Genomic DNA, 23,131 nt, shown 5'->3' with positions numbered 1-23,131 from the left:
TGCAGAGAGAATACAAATAAAATAAAATAATAAATCCTAGACGTGTGCGGGCTGCAGAGAGAGTGCAGAGAGCGTAATCTAGAGAGGAGAGTACATGTGGCTTCAGTGACTACGTTTACGTGCACATAATATTCCGCTTTTTGCCCATATTCGGAAAATGACAATATTCCGACTAAATTAATAATCCACTAATATTTCCATTTACATGCAGCCGTAGCTCGCCCTCCCCGACACGTGAGGGAGGGGGAGAGAGAGAGAGATGCAGGTAGGCGGAGCCGCAGAGTTTTTCTGTTGAGAATAAACAGAGCAGCACTATTCTTACGAGCATCACTTGGTCCATTTCAGGAGCTTGCTGCTGAAAAGTTTGGTGTTGCGCATCCAAGTCTTTCATAAAAAAGTAGGCTAGTAGCCTACGTTATTACCTCGCAGGCTCACAAGCATTGTGGACTTCCGTGGGCACTGGGTGGGCACTATGACTACTCTCTCTCTCTTTAAATTAGGGCTGCCACAAACGATTATTTTGATAGTTGACTAGTCACCATATTGCACAATTACTCAATCGCTCTGATTTAGCTATCATCAGCTTCTAAATTTAGCTTCAAGTTGTTTTAAGCATGTGCCAAATAAAAATAAAGACAATTAAGATGATAATTCACTCAAAAATAATATTTTCATGAACTTTAAAGTTTAGAGCATGTAGCAGAATATTTATTTCTGGCATCAATGTACTTGCATGTAATAAATGCAAATTTCAAAACTGCAAAATAGTACACATTGAAATTGAAAACATATGTGCGCAATGAAATAGGCTATGTACTATCCATTGAATGAATAATGCAAAATAAAATTAGGGCACTACTACGTGGAATGGAAATGGAACCAAAAACTATTCACTATGTATGCAACCAAAATATCAACAAAAATAAATTGTTTCAGTCTTCTCAGGCATCAAACACATTTTTAAATGTCGTAAGTAGAGTGCAAACTGCGGAGTAAAATGAGGTTTCCAGTATTCCCGTCAGCAACACATGAGCTTAACGTTGCTATGATGACAACGTTACAGCAGGCTTTTAACGTTAATATCGTTAGCCAATAGCTAATGTTAGCAGCTAAAACTTAACGTTGCTGTTGCCAGTGAGCTAACAAGCTAATTAGCCTTCATCTGCATTCGCCACAACGTGCTTCCTTTTGAGATGCTCGCGCATCATACTCGTGCTGCCATGATAAGCGAGTTCAGCTTATTTAGCAGATTTTGCACTTCACATTGTGCGTGAAATGCTCCCACACTTCGGACGGATGAGGACGGCTAGACATTTTTTCTGTGGAGCACTGGGAGCAAGCTGCAAGCTGCTTGTTTTTCCGCTGACGAGAGATCACGTGCTTTTTTTCACCAGTCACCATTGGTTCAAGGCAAGGCTGTGTTGCGTTCAAGTGAACTGGGACACAGGCTCTCAACTTTAATGCTGTTCTGCTTTTGATTTTTAAGGCTCTGAAAAAAAATACATATATATTGAAGGTCGAATTCTGTACTCGCACACATGCCCCAAAAGGCATTTTACAATTCGCACTGTTCTATTTTTAGTCGCATATGCGAGTAAAACGGGGGCAGTCACCAGCCCTGTCCCTAGCTACGGCCCCTTTTCCTACAGCCTACAGTAGCTACAGCCCCTTTTCTAGCAGGCCCTACGGCCCATTTATCTTTCAGGAGGAGGCAGTATAGTAGACCTGTGAAGTACCTTTATCTTTCAGGAGGAGGCAGTATAGTAGACCTGTGAAGTACCTTTATCTTTCAGGAGGAGGCAGTATAGTAGACCTGTGAAGTACCTTTATCTTTCAGGAGGAGGCAGTATAGTAGACCTGTGAAGTACCTTTGAAGTTTGGGTTGAGCAGGTCTTTCCTGGCGTTGCACAGCAGAGCGTTAGTGAACACCAGGTCCAGAGCGCACAGCAGCAGGTGGTAGGAGTTGACCAGGTCATCGCTGATCATAGGGAAGTTCCCTAGAAAGTAAGTAAGAATTTATTTATATAGCAAAAGAGTTACGGAGTGCTTTACAAAAGAGTTACAGAGTGCTTTACAAAAGAGTTACAGAGTGCTTTACAAAAGCATTTCAAACAAAAAGGACAATTAAAACAGATAAAAGAATGGCGCCAAAAGAGCACGTAAAGTGCAGACACAAAGGCCACAGTCCATAAGAACATACACAATAAAAACTGTAAAATGGAAATTAATAAAAGGCATTTTTAAATAAATAGGTTGACTTATAATGGGAAACTGAATCTACCAGCCTAACACATAATGTACAGTAGGAGGAGGTGATTCCATAGAGCTGGAGCTAAAACTGAAAAGGCACCTCTCATTTTTAGTCGAGAAAGAAAGAAAGAAAGAAAGAAATAAGAAAGAAAGAAAGAAAGAAAGAAAGAAAGAAAGAAAGAAAGAAAGAAAGAAAGAAAGAAAGAAAGAAAGGGACTTTCCAAGCCCAATTCAAGGACCCAACACGGCAGTTTGAGACATGGATCAAGCTTAATTACTGTTACAAAACTGAGATTTTTTTTTAGCTCTCATTAGAAGTTCACAGACAACAATTAAAGAGAGAGAGAGGGAGAGAGAGAGAGAGAGAGAGAGGAGAGGGGGAGAGAGAGAGAGAGAGAGAGAGAGAGAGGGGAGAGAGAGAGAGAGAGAGAGAGAGAGAGAGAGAGAGAGAGAGAGAGAGAGGGAGCCACAGCTACGTTAAGTACGTTAAGTAAGAGGCTTGAATTTGTGAACATTTCCCCCGTCTGCTGTGTTAAACTAGAATGACCGTACGGGACCGTACCGCGGATATATGCCTCCGCCAACAAGTGAGCAGTCAACATCCATGTCTGTCCAGACTTTGGCGTTGGCGAGCTTGAAAATGGCGTTCGTGAGGTCACAGTGACTTTGACCACCAAAATGTAATCAGTTCATCCTTGAGTCCAAGTCGACATTTGAAGCAAATTTGATGAAATTCCGTCAAGGCGTTCCTCAGACATTGCGTTAACGAACATCGGACATACGGACGGACGTACGTACGCTATGGACAAACAGGATCCAGCTTACCTTTAGCATGGACAAACAGGATCCAGCTTACCTTTAGCATGGACAAATAGGATCCAGCTTACCTTTAGCATGGACAAAGAGGATCCAGCTTACCTTTAGCATGGACAAACAGGATCCAGCTTACCTTTAGCATGGACAAACAGGATCCAGCTTACCTTTAGCATGGACAAAGAGGATCCAGCTTACCTTTAGCATGGACAAACAGGATCCAGCTTACCTTTAGCATGGACAAACAGGATCCAGCTTACCTTTAGCATGGACAAAGAGGATCCAGCTTACCTTTAGCATGGACAAACAGGATCCAGCTTACCTTTAGCATGGACAAACAGGATCCAGCTTACCTTTAGCATGGACAAACAGGATCCAGCTTACCTTTAGCATGGACAAACAGGATCCAGCTTACCTTTAGCATGGACAAAGAGGATCCAGCTTACCTTTAGCATGGACAAATAGGATCCAGCTTACCTTTAGCATGGACAAACAGGATCCAGCTTACCTTTAGCATGGACAAAGAGGATCCAGCTTACCTTTAGCATGGACAAAGAGGATCCAGCTTACCTTTAGCATGGACAAATAGGATCCAGCTTACCTTTAGCATGGACAAACAGGATCCAGCTTACCTTTAGCATGGACAAAGAGGATCCAGCTTACCTTTAGCATGGACAAACAGGATCCAGCTTACCTTTAGCATGGACAAACAGGATCCAGCTTACCTTTAGCATGGACAAAGAGGATCCAGCTTACCTTTAGCATGGACAAATAGGATCCAGCTTACCTTTAGCATGGACAAACAGGATCCAGCTTACCTTTAGCATGGACAAAGAGGATCCAGCTTACCTTTAGCATGGACAAACAGGATCCAGCTTACCTTTAGCATGGACAAACAGGATCCAGCTTACCTTTAGCATGGACAAACAGGATCCAGCTTACCTTTAGCATGGACAAACAGGATCCAGCTTACCTTTAGCATGGACAAACAGGATCCAGCTTACCTTTAGCATGGACAAACAGGATCCAGCTTACCTTTAGCATGGACAAACAGGATCCAGCTTACCTTTAGCATGGACAAACAGGATCCAGCTTACCTTTAGCATGGACAAACAGGATCCAGCTTACCTTTACCATGGACAAACAGGATCCAGCTTACCTTTAGCATGGACAAAGAGGATCCAGCTTACCTTTAGCATGGACAAAGAGGATCCAGCTTACCTTTAGCATGGACAAACAGGATCCAGCTTACCTTTAGCATGGACAAACAGGATCCAGCTTACCTTTAGCATGGACAAACAGCATCCAGCTTACCTTTAGCATGGACAAACAGGATCCAGCTTACCTTTAGCATGGACAAACAGGATCCAGCTTACCTTTAGCATGGACAAACAGGATCCAGCTTACCTTTAGCATGGACAAAGAGGATCCAGCTTACCTTTAGCATGGACAAACAGGATCCAGCTTACCTTTAGCATGGACAAACAGGATCCAGCTTACCTTTAGCATGGACAAACAGGATCCAGCTTACCTTTAGCATGGACAAACAGGATCCAGCTTACCTTTAGCATGGACAAACAGGATCCAGCTTACCTTTAGCATGGACAAACAGGATCCAGCTTACCTTTAGCATGGACAAACAGGATCCAGCTTACCTTTAGCATGGACAAAGAGGATCCAGCTTACCTTTAGCATGGACAAACAGGATCCAGCTTACCTTTAGCATGGACAAACAGGATCCAGCTTACCTTTAGCATGGACAAACAGGATCCAGCTTACCTTTAGCATGGACAAACAGGATCCAGCTTACCTTTAGCATGGACAAATAGGATCCAGCTTACCTTTAGCATGGACAAACAGGATCCAGCTTACCTTTAGCATGGACAAACAGGATCCAGCTTACCTTTAGCATGGACAAACAGGATCCAGCTTACCTTTAGCATGGACAAACAGGATCCAGCTTACCTTTAGCATGGACAAAGAGGATCCAGCTTACCTTTAGCATGGACAAACAGGATCCAGCTTACCTTTAGCATGGACAAACAGGATCCAGCTTACCTTTAGCATGGACAAACAGGATCCAGCTTACCTTTAGCATGGACAAACAGGATCCAGCTTACCTTTAGCATGGACAAAGAGGATCCAGCTTACCTTTAGCATGGACAAATAGGATCCAGCTTACCTTTAGCATGGACAAACAGGATCCAGCTTACCTTTAGCATGGACAAAGAGGATCCAGCTTACCTTTAGCATGGACAAAGAGGATCCAGCTTACCTTTAGCATGGACAAATAGGATCCAGCTTACCTTTAGCATGGACAAACAGGATCCAGCTTACCTTTAGCATGGACAAAGAGGATCCAGCTTACCTTTAGCATGGACAAACAGGATCCAGCTTACCTTTAGCATGGACAAACAGGATCCAGCTTACCTTTAGCATGGACAAAGAGGATCCAGCTTACCTTTAGCATGGACAAATAGGATCCAGCTTACCTTTAGCATGGACAAACAGGATCCAGCTTACCTTTAGCATGGACAAAGAGGATCCAGCTTACCTTTAGCATGGACAAACAGGATCCAGCTTACCTTTAGCATGGACAAACAGGATCCAGCTTACCTTTAGCATGGACAAACAGGATCCAGCTTACCTTTAGCATGGACAAACAGGATCCAGCTTACCTTTAGCATGGACAAACAGGATCCAGCTTACCTTTAGCATGGACAAACAGGATCCAGCTTACCTTTAGCATGGACAAACAGGATCCAGCTTACCTTTAGCATGGACAAACAGGATCCAGCTTACCTTTAGCATGGACAAACAGGATCCAGCTTACCTTTAGCATGGACAAACAGGATCCAGCTTACCTTTAGCATGGACAAAGAGGATCCAGCTTACCTTTAGCATGGACAAAGAGGATCCAGCTTACCTTTAGCATGGACAAACAGGATCCAGCTTACCTTTAGCATGGACAAACAGGATCCAGCTTACCTTTAGCATGGACAAACAGCATCCAGCTTACCTTTAGCATGGACAAACAGGATCCAGCTTACCTTTAGCATGGACAAACAGGATCCAGCTTACCTTTAGCATGGACAAACAGGATCCAGCTTACCTTTAGCATGGACAAAGAGGATCCAGCTTACCTTTAGCATGGACAAACAGGATCCAGCTTACCTTTAGCATGGACAAACAGGATCCAGCTTACCTTTAGCATGGACAAACAGGATCCAGCTTACCTTTAGCATGGACAAACAGGATCCAGCTTACCTTTAGCATGGACAAACAGGATCCAGCTTACCTTTAGCATGGACAAACAGGATCCAGCTTACCTTTAGCATGGACAAACAGGATCCAGCTTACCTTTAGCATGGACAAAGAGGATCCAGCTTACCTTTAGCATGGACAAACAGGATCCAGCTTACCTTTAGCATGGACAAACAGGATCCAGCTTACCTTTAGCATGGACAAACAGGATCCAGCTTACCTTTAGCATGGACAAACAGGATCCAGCTTACCTTTAGCATGGACAAATAGGATCCAGCTTACCTTTAGCATGGACAAACAGGATCCAGCTTACCTTTAGCATGGACAAACAGGATCCAGCTTACCTTTAGCATGGACAAACAGGATCCCGCTTACCTTTAGCATGGACAAACAGGATCCAGCAGAAGTGGAAGAGCTCGGGCACGGTGCACGGATGGCGTCTGGAAAGTAAAGACAGAGGTAGAAACACTTCACATATGTTGGAGCCATAATGTAATTTTAGCTGGTTTATTTTATTTTTATGATCTAAACTCACTGTGTGTGTGTGTGTGTGTGTGTGTGTGTGTGTGTGTGTGTGTGTGTGTGTGTGTGAACATGTCATTCTGGCATTGGGCGAGTACTGATGTGGGAGTGGAACGTGCATATAGGTATGCTCCCAGGTGATGGGGATCAGGTGATGGATTGGGGCGAGCACACAGTTTTCGACCAGTTGCACAAAGCACCTTAGGTTAAGATTTCCCTTAGAGTCAGAGTTAAAGTCGAGCTGAACCCAAAAATTACTTTTCTTTTAGTTCAAATACCTGGGTATGCAGTGCACCTATTTAATGATGTATGCAAAAAAAAATCACAAAAATCTAATTCCTTTAGTTTTTCACACTTTTTCACATCAAAAGTTCATTTTTCAAGATTTCATTGATAACACTAATCTACAGTTTGCTGACGTCACCTAGTACTATCAAATTTCTACCACATTTCAACCAATCATATCACGACATGCAGCTGTCAATCAAATCTTCATTTCCGGATCATTTTCTCTTCCAAATGAAGTAGAAAATGGCGCCTAGTGCCTGTCATCTGGCAGAATTCCTATCCCATAAACTAACTACTAACTTGGCCAATTGCATGAAACATGAACAAAAAACAAAAACTATAATCTCTAAGAATGCAAAGAAATGTAACTGGCTCGTTAAAACGCGCATTCCAGGAATATCGTATTTACAGAAATAGCGTAAAAGGCGCGCACTTGAGAGCGTGGTTGTCAGGGGTTGCCCCTCGGAGATTTCAGGAGGGTGGGCAGCACCCATGCATCGGATTGTCCACTTGCTCCGCACGAAGCAAGTGGCTGCCTGGTACTCCGCGGATCCCACTCGCGTAGCACGACAACACGCTGAATCCCACTCGATTTGGGGGTGGAACACGCCATGATTGACCAATGCCAAAGCCAGTCGACAGAATTGTCAAATCAAATCATCGACACGTATATGGTCCGCCTCTCAATTTGTTTTCAGTCTCCGACGCTCGTGCTATTGCATTCGCCTCCGGTTCACTTCGACTTTAAAGTGTCCATAAAATAGAATCGGTTGCACGGAACACCCTGTAGATCACTTTACTGGAGCAGCAAAAAACAGAGTATGACAGACTTCCTCCTACCTCTGCTTGCGGCTGCGGTGAAGGTCGAGGCGGGTCGTCTGACGGGGCCTTGAAGATGGCTTTGAAGATGGGAACGTACTTCTTGAAGATGACCGCTGACACGGTGAAGTTCCTCTCCAGCTTCTCGGTGCTCCGGCGGAAGTCCTGTGGCAGCATGGCCATGTCCTGCCACTTCTTCATCTTGTTAAAAAACTCTATCAGGCTGGGAGGGAGGAGGAGGAGGAGGAGGAGGAGGAGGGAGGAGGAGGAGGAGGAGGAGGAGGAGGAGGAGGAGGAGGAGGAGGAGGAGGAGGAGGAGGAGGGAGGAGGAGGAGGAGGAGGGAGGAGGAGGAGGAGGAGGGAGGAGGAGGAGGAGGAGGGAGGAGGAGGAGGAGGAGGAGGAGGAGGAGGGAGGAGGAGGAGGAGGAGGGAGGAGGAGGAGGAGGAGGAGGAGGAGGGAGGAGGAGGAGGAGGAGGAGGAGGAGGAGGAGGAGGGAGGAGGAGGGGGAGGGAGGAGGAGGAGGGGGAGGAGGAGGAGGAGGAGGAGGAGGGAGGAAGAGGAGGAGGAGGAGGGAGGAGGAGGAGGAGGAGGAGAAGCAGAAAAAGAAGAAGAATAAGAAGAAGGAAACTGGTAGAGAATCAAACGGCGGTCACCAGGAAAACGCTCGTAAATAACAACCTGTGGTTTGTAAGTTTGACTAATCTGTAAAGAGTGATAAATGGCTATAAATAAACTTGACTGGCTTAGAGTTGGTTGATGTGGACCAAAAGATCTTCTCTGTATTTTGCTGAATGGCGATACACAACAATATCTCAGTATTTTCTACAAAGTTGGCTAAATGTTCAGTTGTACTGTAAGTCAAAGCCAAATGTGCTTGCTTATGCCTGTTACTCCTGGGGGGAGCAGAGGCCACTGATGATATTTCTCCACCTCATCCTGTTCTGTGCCAGATAGATACCCCTCTCTATCCATCTTGGCTCTAACTCTCCTCCTCCAAGTGTTTCTAGGGGCCTCCCTCTACAACAGAGGTTTTCAAAGTGGGAGGCGGGCCTCCCCAGGGGGGCTCCAAGCAGTTTCAGGGGAGGCTCAGTGAATGGAAGTGAAAAGATATTACATTAGTTATCAAAAGGAAATCTCATATATTATCCTAAATGTGTGTGATTTGGTTAAAGAGATAGTTCAGAGATACAGTCGTTTTGGGGGATTTGACTGTTTTTCCCACTTTCCCAGAGTCAGAAACAAAGAAATGCCTTCAGACAGACCTGAACTTTGAAGTATATCAAACAGTAATATCAGGCTATCTTTATCATCATACTCATGATGCCATAGGCAGGAAGTGAGCTTTGTCTGGGGGGAGGCCCACAGTCTCAGACTTTGAAAACCCTGTGGTTCCACTGCAGGGCATGTCGGTTTCATTCCCTATCATTACATCAGTCATTATGCAGATGGATAGCTCATGTTTTCCTGCACAGAGAGCGCTGCACTTTATTCCAGCACTTCTTGTACAGAATGATGCAAAACATGATTGTTTCTTTTTATTTTCTCTGTATGCGCATGTAACCGAGGTGAATCAGTGCAGATTCCTCGTGAGTCCCGAGTGGTAGCGAGTGGATTGGTTAAACTCACTCCCCAGGTATAAAGGCATGTTAATCAGCTCCGCCAAGGGAGCTACTGTAGCTCTCTTGGCGTTGCGGTTAACATGTCGGACTCCCAAGCCGAAGGTCGGCGGTTCGTATCCCACCCCTGGACAAGCCCTTAACATGGGTTGCTGCAAGTACCACCTACACAACGCTGTTACACGCACTGTGGTGGAATTTCACCACAGCACATCGCGTGCCACCACAGCACATCCACCCGAGCCTTAACGAACGTTAATGACCCATACTAGCTGGTGGGGGCGGAGTTTCTGCAGGCAGTCAAACGTGGATTACGCGATGTAGAAAACATATACACAAAGGTAAGCACTGTCCATCTGCTTTATATTACCCAGATTATAATGATACAAAGCGGGTTGAAAATCAGCAACGCCTTCGTTTAAGAAATTAATGGAGAATTAATTAATTTCCTCATTGGCGATACTTTGGCACGCTATGGAGAGAGCGGCTCGAAACACGCGCACGCCGCGCGCGCACACACACACACACGCGGACACACACACACACACACACACACACGCACACACGCGGACACACACACACACACGGACACACACAGTGTCAGAGCAGAGAGAGGGGAGAGGGGGGCGTGGAGGAGTAAGGTGGGAGCAGTGGGACCTGCACACCTGCACCGCTTACTTCAACACCTGGGTGTGATGTTGGATTTCCTCTTCTATTAGGGGCTGCTTGCTCTGTTCCCACAGCTCTTCATTCTTTCTTTTCTCAGGCCATGTGATGAAAACGTCTCAGCTCCGTAAAGGAGGATGCTTTTTATATTGGAGTTGAATAAGCGTAGTAAACATGTACGGCTGGGCAATACGGACAAAATCAAATATCACAACATTTTTGACCGAATACCACAATATCAATATTGCGAAAATAATGGTGTTTTCTCAAAATATTTACACAGTGAGATGTTGGATAAATAATGATCAGTAATGTGGATGTAATGACTAAGTCGGGAAAGGCAAATACAGTAATAGAACAGCTGGAACAGTCTGGTAAGTTCAGAAAATGACATCACTTTACTGTAATGCAGCCTTAAAAACCAGGAAAAGACAACACTTATGACGATGTCCAAAATCAGCCTTGGGGTGAGTGCACAGGTGCATTGTGGGTGAGTGCACAGGTGCATTGTGGGTGTACCTCTGTTCTGAGCAGCGCAGGATGCGGGTCAGAGAGACGTAGTTCCCCTCGGCAGTGCCTTTCCCCACCGTCGGCACTGAAGAGCGGCAGGCCACATAGAGAGCACAGGCCAGCCAGTGCAGCTCGCTGCCCTGCAGGTGTGAGAGAGAGAGAGAGAGAGAGAGAGAGAGAGAGAGAGAGAGAGAGAGAGAGGGAGAGAGGGAGAGGATAAGGGTGAGTATAGGTAAGTAGTAAGAGAGACTCAAGAAAGGCACAAGAGAGAGAGAGATGGGGGATGAGAGTTGAAAGAGAGGCAGAGGAAAAAGAGACCAGGAGAGAGAGAGAGAGAGAGAGAGAGAGAGAGAGAGCACAAAGAGACAGTGTGTGGGAGGAGACAAGTGATAAGAAGGGAGGAAAGAGAGAGAGGGAGAGAAGAAAAAGCGTGTGAGAAAGCGAGTATTGCAGAGTAAACAAGCAGAAGAGGGAGGGGGGAAGGTAAGAGAGGAGAGGAAAGGGAGAGCAGAAGAGGGAGGGGGGGAGGTAAGAGAGGAGAGGAAAGGGAGAGCAGAAGAGGGAGGGGGGGAGGTAAGAGAGGAGAGGAAAGGAAAGAGGGAGAAAGGAGAGAGGGTGGTGAGAGTTGAAAAAGAAAGCGAGGGAAAGAGAGAAACAAAAAGAGACAGTGTGGGTGGAGAGAAGTGGCTTGAAGGTAGAAAAGTGTGTGTGCGCGTGTGTGTGTGGGGGGTGTGTGTGTGGGGTGTGTGTGTGTGTGTGTGTGTGTGTGTGTGTGTGTGTGTGTGTGTGTATGTGAGTGAGAGAGAGAGTGAGTGAAGAGGGAGGGAGAGTGAGATAAAAATAAAAGAGTGTGTGGGGGAGATAAGGGGGGACAGAGGGGGAGGAGACAACAGTGGTTGCGTGCATGAGGGAATGAAAGTTAGCTAATGCTTAATAAGCATTAACTAACTAGCATTAAGTAACCCTTAATTAACAGCCTTGACCTGTAAGCTTGCTCTAACCTTAACTTATGTGATATTACCAGTAACTGTTAATTAATTAATTAATTAATTAATTAACTAACTAACTAACATTAATGTATTATTGTAATGTTATGTTATGGTCACACTGCATGCACCATGTTGGAAATCCCCTCCTCCAGTGGCTTCTTTCTTGTCCATATGATTACTATGTAAATGATATCAGAAACATTGAGCGTGCTAGCCTAGCCTAGCATGCAATAAGAAATGCTATTGTTGTAAGTCAGGCTTCATTCATATTTCTATCATGCTTTTAGGAAGTGGGCAGAGGCGAGATGTGTAACGTTAGCTAGCTATATGCGTGGTAGTTATGGTAAATAGCTACACGCCATGACGTTACGTAAGCCTGGGAAACAACAACAAGCGGATAGCCTACAGGGCATTGGTGTAACAGATATGTATTTGTCATGTTTAACGTTATTACCTCTAACGTAAAGTTTCTGCTGATGTTTTCGTAGCTCTTCCATGCCTCACTGCTCGCCTCCTCGTCCATATTCAGAGCTCGGCACAGATCTTCAAATCCAGCTTTGGCTTTGAGCAAAAAGTCGTCCTCGTCGCTCATGTTGCCTCTCTGAACAGCGCAAAGAAACCAAAATAAACGCTTTAAATTAATAGTTTTCAGGGTTAAAACAACAACGCCGCCGACAAAAGCGAGGCTAAACCATGAGCGTTATTATCGCGCTATGAGGTATACAGCTCTGTACAGTGTAGCCATTTAAATGTCCTTTGACTGACAGCTGCTACGCTGCGGAGAAGCTCCACGCTCCAGACGTGCCGAGGACAGCCGCGAGAGGGAGTGACGTCATTTCTGGGCGTAGTTTAGTTTGCGAATAGCAAAAAGAGCGTAAAAGCAGACCCCGCCCACTAAACGTGCGTTGCAGAGCATGAATGGGTGGGTCGGAAGTCAATCACACGGATTACTACTACTTCCTGTTGTTTTTGTTTTCCACTTTTTCAGAAGTCTCCATGAAGCATAAAGTCAATCTTTGGGTTAAACTGTGCCCCCCCCCCCCCCACCCCCGTTGAGAAATCAGCGCAGTTAGGCTATACTAGTGATGTTCTTTTAACTTTCATTCTTATTACTAGCCTCAACGCAAGGCTCATCATTGAGGCTAGGTTTGGAGCAAGTCCATTTAGATTTGTGGATGTGAATTTTACCAAGAATGATCAGAAGCTGACTATCCAGCCTTAGTAGAAATAATACGGCCCACACTCCAGATCAGTGGGTGGCGGTAATGCAAACGAAAGATGATTTCCAAAAGCAAATAAAATAAAAAAAGAGAAGAAGAAACTAGAGCGCGCATAATCTGCCAAAAAACGCAAAGAAGAAGAAGAAGTAGAGCGCGCATGCGCATCACTCACTGGAGCAGTGAAGTGACAGCCAAAGACATGCGACTAAAATTACCAGCAGAAATGACTTAAAATCGCCGCTGTTAAGTTTCTTACCGGCTTCACTTTCCAGCAGAGAGTCGACCATGTTGAGAGCGGGTGTGCTGCGGTGCGTCAGGCCGCTGCCGGGCCTCCTCTCCCGGGCACAGTACAGCGCAGCACCGGTCTTCTCCTCCCGGCGGGTGAGGAGTCTGTTCGTGGAGTTCTTCCAGCAGCAGCACGGTCACCTCCTGGTGCCCTCCAGCCCGGTCCGGCCCCGAGGAGACCCCAGTCTGCTGTTCGTCAACGCCGGCATGAACCAGGTCAGGTGGTCGGTCACACCTTGGCTCAGTTTACACAGCCGCAGTGATTCTCAAAGTGGGGTCCTGGGACCCCCAGGGGTACTTGAGCGGGTTTCAGGGAGTCCTCATAAAGGGAAAAGATTTATTTTCACTAGTAAGCTACATCCAGAAGTAACACAATGACCGAATTATGACTATTTTGGTCATGTGTTTCATACACATCTAAAAGCAAATTCAGATGGGGGCCGTGGTCTCTGGTAACCTGACGCTGCCAGATGGATGAGTTTGCTTCACATTCTGTTTCACAAACTTTGTGGAACAATGCCGCCCCCGTCTGGCGGAGTCAGGCTAGGTCTCTGGGGCAAAATCTTGTAAAATCGTTGTCATAGTTTAGGGGTCCTTGACGTGAAAAAGGTTGAGAACCAACAACTGGGTTAGAACACCTGCTGCATCAAGCTAGCGGGTCTCACCTCCTCAGGATTCAAGATTTATTTGTCACATGCATGATACATGAAGTTAGCTACAACAACAGGAAGATGAGATTGCAACAACCCCGACAACTGTCAAATTTCAAATGTAGAAACAAGATACCAGTATAATAATATAGGCTATTATAAAGCTATACAGGGGGAAATGACAAGTACATAGAAACTATAGACGGTTTTCACGGAATGGTCAGTCCTGCACTTGAATGTTTTTTTTTCTTTTATGTCCATAGCAAACACTGCAACAGGAAGTGAGCGGGGGTTCAATTTAGAATGTTTTTGTTGTCAAGTTAAAACCGTCTATATGTACATAATAACATGGGGCAAAAGATACAAATAGCAAGGAAGAGATAAAACAAGTAGAAAGGCGGCCACTTACAGTATAAACAATTTACAATTATCAGTGTGTAGACAAACATCTTCTGCATCAAACATCAGCTGAAAGGCTCCCACTGATATTCAGTATTGATAATAGAACACTACTGTAATCTCTGTGGTGAGAAAAACATTGAATTTCTCAGAGTTCCATTGAGTTAAATTCCAGGTCTCTTTTATGAAGCCCCCCCCCCCCCCAATTCCTCTATAGACAATTTTCACAGCAGCCATCTTGTGTCTAAAAGGCAGGGTAAACAGATGCAACCAAAACATTAATGAGCGCACCAGCACTGGAACACCTAAATGGATTGGAAGTTGGAAACCCCCATTCATGTTTTGGTTGCACCTGTGTTTATTACCCTACCTTTTAGACACAAATTGGCTGCTGTGAAAAAGGCCAATTGGATGGATGGGTTCCTTCATGAGTTGACCTCTGACCCCTCAGTTCAAGCCCATCCTCCTTGGCACGGCCGACCCTCGCAGTGAGATGGCAGCGTACCGGCGGGTGGTGAACAGTCAGAAGTGCGTGCGGGCTGGAGGCAAACACAACGACCTGGAGGACGTGGGGCGTGACGTGTCCCACCACACCTTCTTTGAGATGCTGGGCAGCTGGTCGTTCGGAGACTATTTCAAGGTGAGGCGAGGTGCTCTGCTCCGGCCACACTCAGTACATTTTATTTATACAGAACATTTCATACACAACAAGGCAAATTCAATGTGCATGCAGTGTTTTCCAGACGCAGCTGTGCCTCGTTTTCAAATTCAACACTTTCCCGATATTGAAAGAGACAAACGATGTAAACATCCCGGGCTTCCTTTCCGGGTGGAATTACAGTATACGCGTCTACTTCCGTCTGGTTGGCATGGATACATGACGCTCCACTCTGTAGAACGACGGCCTGGGCGCGGTGATAAAAAGCACATGTGAAACAGAGCCGCTCTAGTTGAAAATTGAAACATTGTATAGTTTTCACTGCTGCGGCAGCGCCTGGCTCCACCCAAATATGTGTGAAAACGACCTAAGACTCAATTAAAAAATAGCCGACAAAATGAACACTAGGGGGTAGGGTGAAGTACTTGGTGTCATTTCATAATCAAGACACTATTGATTTCTCTCCAGGAGGAGGCGTGCTCCATGGCCTGGAGTCTCCTCACAGAGCATTTCGGGATCCCTCCAGACAGACTGTATGTGTCTTATTTTGCGGGAGACGGCGCCTCGGGGTTACCAGCCGACGAGGAGACTCGTCAGATCTGGCTGGACATCGGGTACGTTTGGTCCCTGCAGGTGGAGACGTCTGGAAGAGAGCAGGATAACTTCAGTAAAGACCAGTGTCTATATCTTATGCCCAAGTGCAAAGGCAAGTCTTTGCTAGTTTCTAGCACTCAAAATCTCCCTGTTTTTCTTTTAATTGTCACTGGGTCTCTAGGGTGACTAGATGTCCCACTTTTTTGTGGGACTGCACAGCATTTCCATGCCTTTTCCCATGTCCCACATATTGAGATGATGTCCCACATTTTGATTGGCTCTAGTTTTCAAAACACAGAAAGAAAGAGAGACACATTTTTAAGAAAAGAAAATAGTTTTCTCTTGTTCCAGCTGTCTGTCTTTAGTCTTCTATGACAGACTCTCTTTGGGTTGTGGACTGTCGGTCAGGATAAAATAAGACATTTGAGGATGTCTTCTTCGGCTTTGGGGAAACAAATATCAAAGATTTTCACCATTTGGTGACATTTTATAGACCAAACGATTAATCAAGTAGTCTAACATAATCGACAGATTAATTGATAATGAAAATAATCCTTAGTTGCAGGCAGCCCTACTCAGCATTGGTAGCGTGTCCCAAATTGTCCCACACAAACATACTCTTTGTCCCACATTTGGTTTGCTGGGATCTGTTCACCTTAACTGGGTCAGTACATCAAAGGATGTGATTCAGTGAGCCAGTGGTAATTAAAAGAAAAAAAAGGGAGATTTTGAGTGCTAGAAACTAGCAAAGATTTGCCTTTGCACTTGGGCATAAGATATGGCTCCAGAACTCCAGGTTCAATATTGACACAAAAAGTCTTCAAGGAGAGAAGACCAGAGACCCCCAGACCACCCAGACCCCCAGAGACCCCAGACCGCGCCCGAGAGCTGCTGGGTTTAAGCAGTAGTTTGATGAATGCTGAGCACTTTACTTCTATTCATGTGCTACAAATACTAAGAGACACTATATCACAGGTGGACATCAACAGTGTTGGCCTAACAACAACAACAACATCATCATCATCATCAACAGTGTTAGCCTAACAACAACAAAAACAGTATTATAGAAGGCACAAAAGACATGACAGACAGTGGGGGGGGGGGGGGGGGGCAGTCATGGTGGGGAATATTGAGCAGCACATGTTTTGAGGATTAGAGAGATTTGAGTGGGGAAGGAGGAGAGGAATCCGCTCTGAATGAAATGCAGGAATGGGGACCAGGTGTTATGGAATGGGACCCTATACGAGGGATCAGCCAAGCAGCATTTTGGTCAACAAATCACGTCACCGGGTGGAAACGGTAATGAGACCCTATGTAGTCAGCCGTGAGTCTCTCACTCTAGCCACGGCTATGTTGTTTACTTTTTAAAAACTGCGACAGTTCACACAACTTTAACTAAACATGCATATTTATACATCACACTCTTGAGCTACTTCTGCTCTCACTCAAAATGTCAAAATATAAGCAATGTGATGTATAGTTTTTGAGATATTAACGTTTGTTTGGCACAACTCATACTAGTTAACTGCCACGCCCCGGGTGTTTTGCGGTCTCGTGACGTCACGCTGATCCCTCGTATTGTTCTTAATGGTTATCTTATTCTTATTATTCAATAACGTGTAAAAACAATACAATAGTAAATCAAGTAGTCAAATGTTATAGATAATAGCACCTTTTGTTCAAAGTTGAAATACAAGAGCATAACAAGTTAAGAAGATAAACAGATGCAATACAATAATAGCCATCAGAATAATGTATAATTTATAATAATAATAGTAATGGCCGCTCCTCAGGGTTCCCACGGAGCGCCTCCTGCCGTTCGGCGTGCAGGAGAACTTCTGGGAGATGGGCGACTCGGGCCCCTGCGGCCCTTGCACCGAGATCCACTACGACCACCTGGGAGGCCGCAACGCTGCCCTGCTGGTCAACACGGACTGTCCTGACGTGGTGGAGATCTGGAACCTGGTCTTCATGCAGTACAACAGGTGCCCCCCCAAAATCTGGATAACTGAGACAGCACAACAAGTATAGGAGCAGTTTGACACATAAAACCAGTAGAACACACATGAAAAACAGTATGACACACATAAAACCAGTACAACTATAGACTGTATAGACGCCGGTTTTCCCCACAGCACTTCCTTTTTCTCAGCGTCTCCTTCTGTGTTTTATGTGGGTTGCATCCTTAAATGTTGCATTACCGCCACCTAGTACTGAATTGTATCATCTTCACAGTGCTAACTATTTACAGTGTCCACTTTCTCAGCTGTTCAGGGGGAAACACTGACATTCTGTTTTTAATTTTTGCTATGTAAACGTTTAAATGTAAATATAGGTCTATGTGTGCAATAACGTACTGATAGTCATCTTACTCTGTAACACATAGCTTTTATTAGCCTCTCAGGCTAGCTCCAGACCAGACAACAATGCTTCCTACTACCCAGTGTGTACACGTCTTTCCGACAGGTGTTATGGCAACTATCAACAACTACTACTAACTACTACAAAACATAAAGACCGAATTAGGCTACGTTCTCACTGTGTCTGTTGGAGACAAAGCCTAACGTTAACATTTAATATGAGCCGGATATCAGCCTGCGCACAGCTATGTATACAGGAAGTAAACCGGATATTCAGGTGTGTTGTGACGTTTGTTATTGTTGTCAAGTTAAAACCGTCTATAAAGATATTAGGGCTGTGGCGATTCACTTATCTCCCGATTCGATACTATCACGATTCTTGGGTGCCGATTCGATTTATATTGCGATTCTTAAGTATTGCGATTCTACGATTATTGCGATTCGATATTACGATTTATTGCGATTTTTGTTTATTTTTTTCTTTTCTTTTTTCAGTTTGTTTGCTTTTTTACACTAGATTAGAACATGGGAAAAGTTGAATCATACACTAGAGACTGTATATTATATATCATGAGTAGGGCTGGGCGATATAGTTAAAAACAGGGGCGGACTGGGATCATAATTCAGGCCGGGCATTAGATACCAAGCAGGCCAGGGTGATATGGGCCAACGCGCGTGAAATTTGGGCCGTTTGAAGCCAGATTTGGGCCGTTTGAAGTCCAATTTTACAATGAGATGCACCCACTTTAACCCTGAAGTGTAATTATTACTTCAGACTAACTAATAAAGTAATAAAACCACTAGTAAACCAGTAGGCGGCGCCTGGTCTGCTGTTCAGTGAGTGGCCTGACTGCAAGCACCAATTTTTTTTTTTTTTTTTTTTTTTTTTTTTTTTTTTTTTTTTTAATTTGCGATTATCGATTCTGGAATAAAAGATCGATCCAAAAAATCGTGACATTAAAAATCGCGATACTTAGGTGAATCGATTTTTTCCCCCACCCCTAAAAGATATGGACATAACCTCTGTGACTCCCGTTTTGAAGCCTTGAGTTTGGCATTTTGATGGTTGGCTGCCGGGGAGCTTCAAATGGCTAGATACCTCAATTACTATTTAACCATCTTGATACCTCATCTAGATACCTCAATTACTCTTTAACCATCTTGATACCTCATCTAGATACCTCAACTACTATTTAACCATCTTGATACCTCATCTAGATACCTCAATTACTATTTAACCATCTTGATACCTCATCTAGATACCTCAACTACTATTTAACCATCTTGATACCTCATCTAGATACCTCAATTACTCTTTAACCATCTTGATACCTCATCTAGATACCTCAACTACTATTTAACCATCTTGATATTTCATCTAAATACCTCATCTAGATACCTCAACTACTATTTAACCATCTTGATACCTCATTTAGATACCTCATTTAGATACCTCAATTACTATTTAACCATCTTGATACCTCATGTAGATACCTAATGTAGATACCTTAATTACTATTTAATAGGGGTGTCACAATATATCGTCCCACGAAATTTCGCGATAGTAAAACGTCACGATATGTATCGTTGAGATGAAATGTCATATCGTGAATTTTTTTTCTTTTTTTTTTTTTTTTTTTTTTTTTTTCTTTCAAAAATAGACAAAGAAACGTCTTTGTTTGTTGAAGTTCAATGTGTGGAAAGTAGATCAGTTGAACAAGTCTCTGAAGAGACACATGAGAAGTTATACAGGAGAGAAACCATTCAATTGAGTTTCTGGCAAAACTGTTTACTTGACAGGAAAAACTGAAGATGCATAAAAAATAGACTAAGAAAAGTCTTGTTGTTTGAGTTTGAAGAAAAACTGAAGATGCATAATGAGAATTTATACTGCTGAGAAACCTTTTAGTTCAAAGTAAATCTAAGTGACGGTGTAACTCATTCTATTTCAAGATAAGCCTTATCTCCAATCTCATGTTTTTTCTAGTTGTTATTGTAATAACAATTTCCCACAACAGCATATTTTGTATTTGTGCATTTCAAATAAAATACTACTTTTCCAGTCATATATTGTCATTATTCAAGTTTAAAAAAATATTGTTAAAATCGTATCGTATCGTTATCGTGAACCCAGTATCGTGATACGTATCGTATCGTGAACTGAGTGTATCGTGACACCCCTACTATTTAACCATCTTGATACCTCATCTAAATACCTCATCTAGATACCTCAACTACTATTTAACCATCTTGATACCTCATCTAGATACCTCAATTACTATTTAACCATCTTGATACCTCATCTAGATACCTCAACTACTATTTAACCATCTTGATACCTCATCTAGATACCTCAACTACTATTTAACCATCTTGATACCTCATCTAGATACCTCAACTACTATTTAACCATCTTGATACCTCATCTAGATACCTCAACTACTATTTAACCATCTAGATACCTCATTTAGATACCTCAATTACTATTTAACCATCTTGATACCTCATCTAGATACCTCAATTACTATTTAACCATCTTGATACCTCATCTAGATACCTCAATTACTATTTAACCATCTTGATACCTCATCTAGATACCTCAACTACTATTTAACCATCTTGATACCTCATTTAGATACCTCAATTACTATTTAACCATCTTGATACCTCATCTAGATACCTCAACTACTATTTAACCATCTAGATACCTCATCTAGATACCTCAATTACTATTTAACCATCTAGATACCTCATTTAGATACCTCAATTACTATTTAACCATCTTGATACCTCATCTAGATACCTCAATTACTATTTAACCATCTTGAGAATGACCCCTTTCCAGAAGTTAGATTTTCCTAGATTTTTAGTATGTTATTTAACGTATACAATCTATGTATTTAACATGCCCAATAGTACCAGAATCCATTGAAAAACCTTTTGTATCAATTTGTTCAGGATTAGGTGCTACCCCCCCCCCCCACCCATTTATTAACTAGCCTAATAGGTTAGTTTTTTGTAAATTTGCATATTTACATAACATTTCAGAAAACTTGCAATGCAAAAAAGTATTGTCTTCAAGTAAGTAATCAACTTGGAAAGTTTCCTGATGATATGAGTTACATTTTTTACCCTAATCACCGAAAATTTGGGGCCCCCTCTTGGGACGCCTTCTTGGATTTGTCAATAAATAATTAACTAATGGTAATTTCACTGATTCAGTTGTATTCCTTGAGCCTTAAAACCTAGAGCTAGACACCAACAATTAACATAATCATTAGGGGTGGGGGAAAAAATCGATTCACCTAAGTATCGCGATTTTTAATGTCACGATTTTTTGAATCGATCCTTTATTCCAGAATCGATAATCGCAAAAAAAAAAAAAAAAATGTGGGTGCTTGCAGTCAGGCCACTCACTGAACAGCAGGCCGGGCGCCGCCTACTGGTTTACTAGTGGTTTTATTACTTTATTAGTTAGTCTGAAGTAATAATTGCACTTCAGGGTTAAAGTGGGTGCATCTCATTGTAAAATTGGACTTCAAACGGCCCAAATCTGGCTTCAAACAGCCCAAATTGGGCTTCAAACGGCCCAAATTTCACGCGCGTCGGCCCATATCGGCCTGGCCTGCTTGGTATCTAATGCCCGGCCTGAATTATGATCCCAGTCCGCCCCTGTTTTTAACTATATCGCCCAGCCCTACTCATGATATAATATACAGTCTAGTGTATGATTCAACTTTTCCCATGTTCTAATCTAGTGTAAAAAAGCAAACAAACTGAAAAAAGAAAAGAAAAAAATAAACAAAAATCGCAATAAATCGTAATATCGAATCGCAATAATCGTAGAATCGCAATAATCGTAGAATCGCAATACTTAAGAATCGCAATATAAATCGAATCGGCACCCAAGAATCGTGATAGTTTCGAATCGGGAGATAAGTGAATCGCCACAGCCCTAATAATCATGATCCCATACCATAGGCATCCAAGAATTGAGCGAGGGCGGGGTCCTTTTTCCTAGATTTGTCTGGGGGGAGACTCACAGTCTCAGACTTTGAAAATCCCTGACACACACAGGCCCAAGTTGTACTGGTCAGCTCTTAGTAAGAAGGTGTGAATCTCCACTTCAGTGACCTCTGTGTGTGTGTGTCTGCTCTGTCGTGTGTCAGGGAGGCGGACCGCAGCTTGCGCCCCCTGCCCCAGCTGAGCGTGGACACTGGGATGGGACTGGAGAGACTGGTGAGCATCCTGCAGGGGAAACGATCCAACTACGACACCGACCTGTTCAGCCCACTGATGGCCGCCATGCAGCAGGTAGGCTCCAAAACACCTCCACACCATGCAACAGGTAGGCTCTGAGCTTCTCTCTTATTTCCCTTCTTGTGTATGTATGTATTTTGTATCCTGTGATTTAGGACTGAGATACAATGTGTTTACCCGCAACGGTGATGAACTGTAGAAACTGAATTGCCCCTTGGGGATAAATAAAGTTTTCTCAACTCAACTCTCAGAGAGTTATTGACGAGTGATTACCTCATGATATGTAGAGAGTTATTGACGAGTGATTACCTCATGATATGTAGAGAGTTATTGATGAGTGATTACCTTATGATATGTAGAGAGTTATTGACGAGTGATTACCTCATGATATGTAGAGTTATTGACGAGTGATTACCTCATTATATGTAGAGAGTTATTGACAAGTGATTTGCTCATGGCGTTGTGTTCCTCAGCGTTCCCGGGCGGGGCCATACCGGGGCCAGACGGGCTTGGCAGACGAGGGGCGGGTGGACATGGCGTACCGCGTGGTGGCCGACCACGTCCGCACGCTGACCGTGTGCATCGCTGATGGAGTTCACCCCGGCATGTCTGGAGCAGAGTGAGTCTCACCGCACGCACACCCACTCTTTACCACCCACTCAGCAATGTCAGCAGTCCACTTATGTCTGGAGAGTACAGAAGCCCTGAGAGCCAAGTGAGAAGAAAAACGTCCGGTGAGCCATTTTAAGTCTGATCTAAATTGTCTTCTCTCCTGTGTTTATGACTTAAAAACAGGTGGGGAAAAAAGGTTTTGCCACGATAATCTTTCTAAAAATAAATCCATCTGTGAAACAGGTGGAAAAATGTTGCACTCTTGTGGCTGAAATGAGTATTACAACAACAAACACTTTGAAAAACATTAACCTGGGAAAAGAAAGACCAAAATAAACATCAGACTTAGAAAATG

The 23,131-nt window shown here is 43.7% G+C and overlaps 2 protein-coding genes across 3 annotated transcripts in view; one reads left to right on the top strand and one right to left on the bottom strand.

Annotated features, from left to right (window-relative positions):
- Positions 1-12,330, bottom strand: part of rbl2 (retinoblastoma-like 2 (p130)) — a gene marked incomplete at its 5' end in the record, with an annotated part of 42,313 nt that extends 29,983 nt beyond the window's left edge. Inside the window, 6 exon segments of the mRNA XM_083663125.1 lie at positions 1,869-1,997; positions 6,703-6,767; positions 7,978-8,000; positions 8,002-8,179; positions 10,759-10,889; positions 12,193-12,330. Coding sequence (XP_083519251.1) covers positions 1,869-1,997; positions 6,703-6,767; positions 7,978-8,000; positions 8,002-8,179; positions 10,759-10,889; positions 12,193-12,330 — 664 coding nt within the window.
- An 855-nt stretch (positions 12,331-13,185) lies between these two features.
- Positions 13,186-23,131, top strand: part of aars2 (alanyl-tRNA synthetase 2, mitochondrial (putative)) — a gene marked incomplete at its 3' end in the record, with an annotated part of 34,208 nt that continues 24,262 nt past the window's right edge. For both annotated transcript variants that reach the window (XM_083663078.1, XM_083663077.1), the window contains exons 1-6: positions 13,186-13,459; positions 14,744-14,932; positions 15,419-15,564; positions 17,338-17,529; positions 22,074-22,218; positions 22,638-22,783. In XM_083663078.1, coding sequence (XP_083519204.1) covers positions 13,244-13,459; positions 14,744-14,932; positions 15,419-15,564; positions 17,338-17,529; positions 22,074-22,218; positions 22,638-22,783 — 1,034 coding nt within the window. In that variant the 5' untranslated portion in view covers positions 13,186-13,243. The remainder of the gene's footprint in view (positions 13,460-14,743; positions 14,933-15,418; positions 15,565-17,337; positions 17,530-22,073; positions 22,219-22,637; positions 22,784-23,131) is intronic.

This window comes from Poromitra crassiceps (genome assembly GCF_964638095.1).
Source record: "Poromitra crassiceps genome assembly, chromosome: 30".
Classification (NCBI taxonomy): Eukaryota; Metazoa; Chordata; class Actinopteri; order Beryciformes; family Melamphaidae; genus Poromitra; species Poromitra crassiceps.
This window is presented reverse-complemented; position numbering and strand designations above follow the sequence as displayed.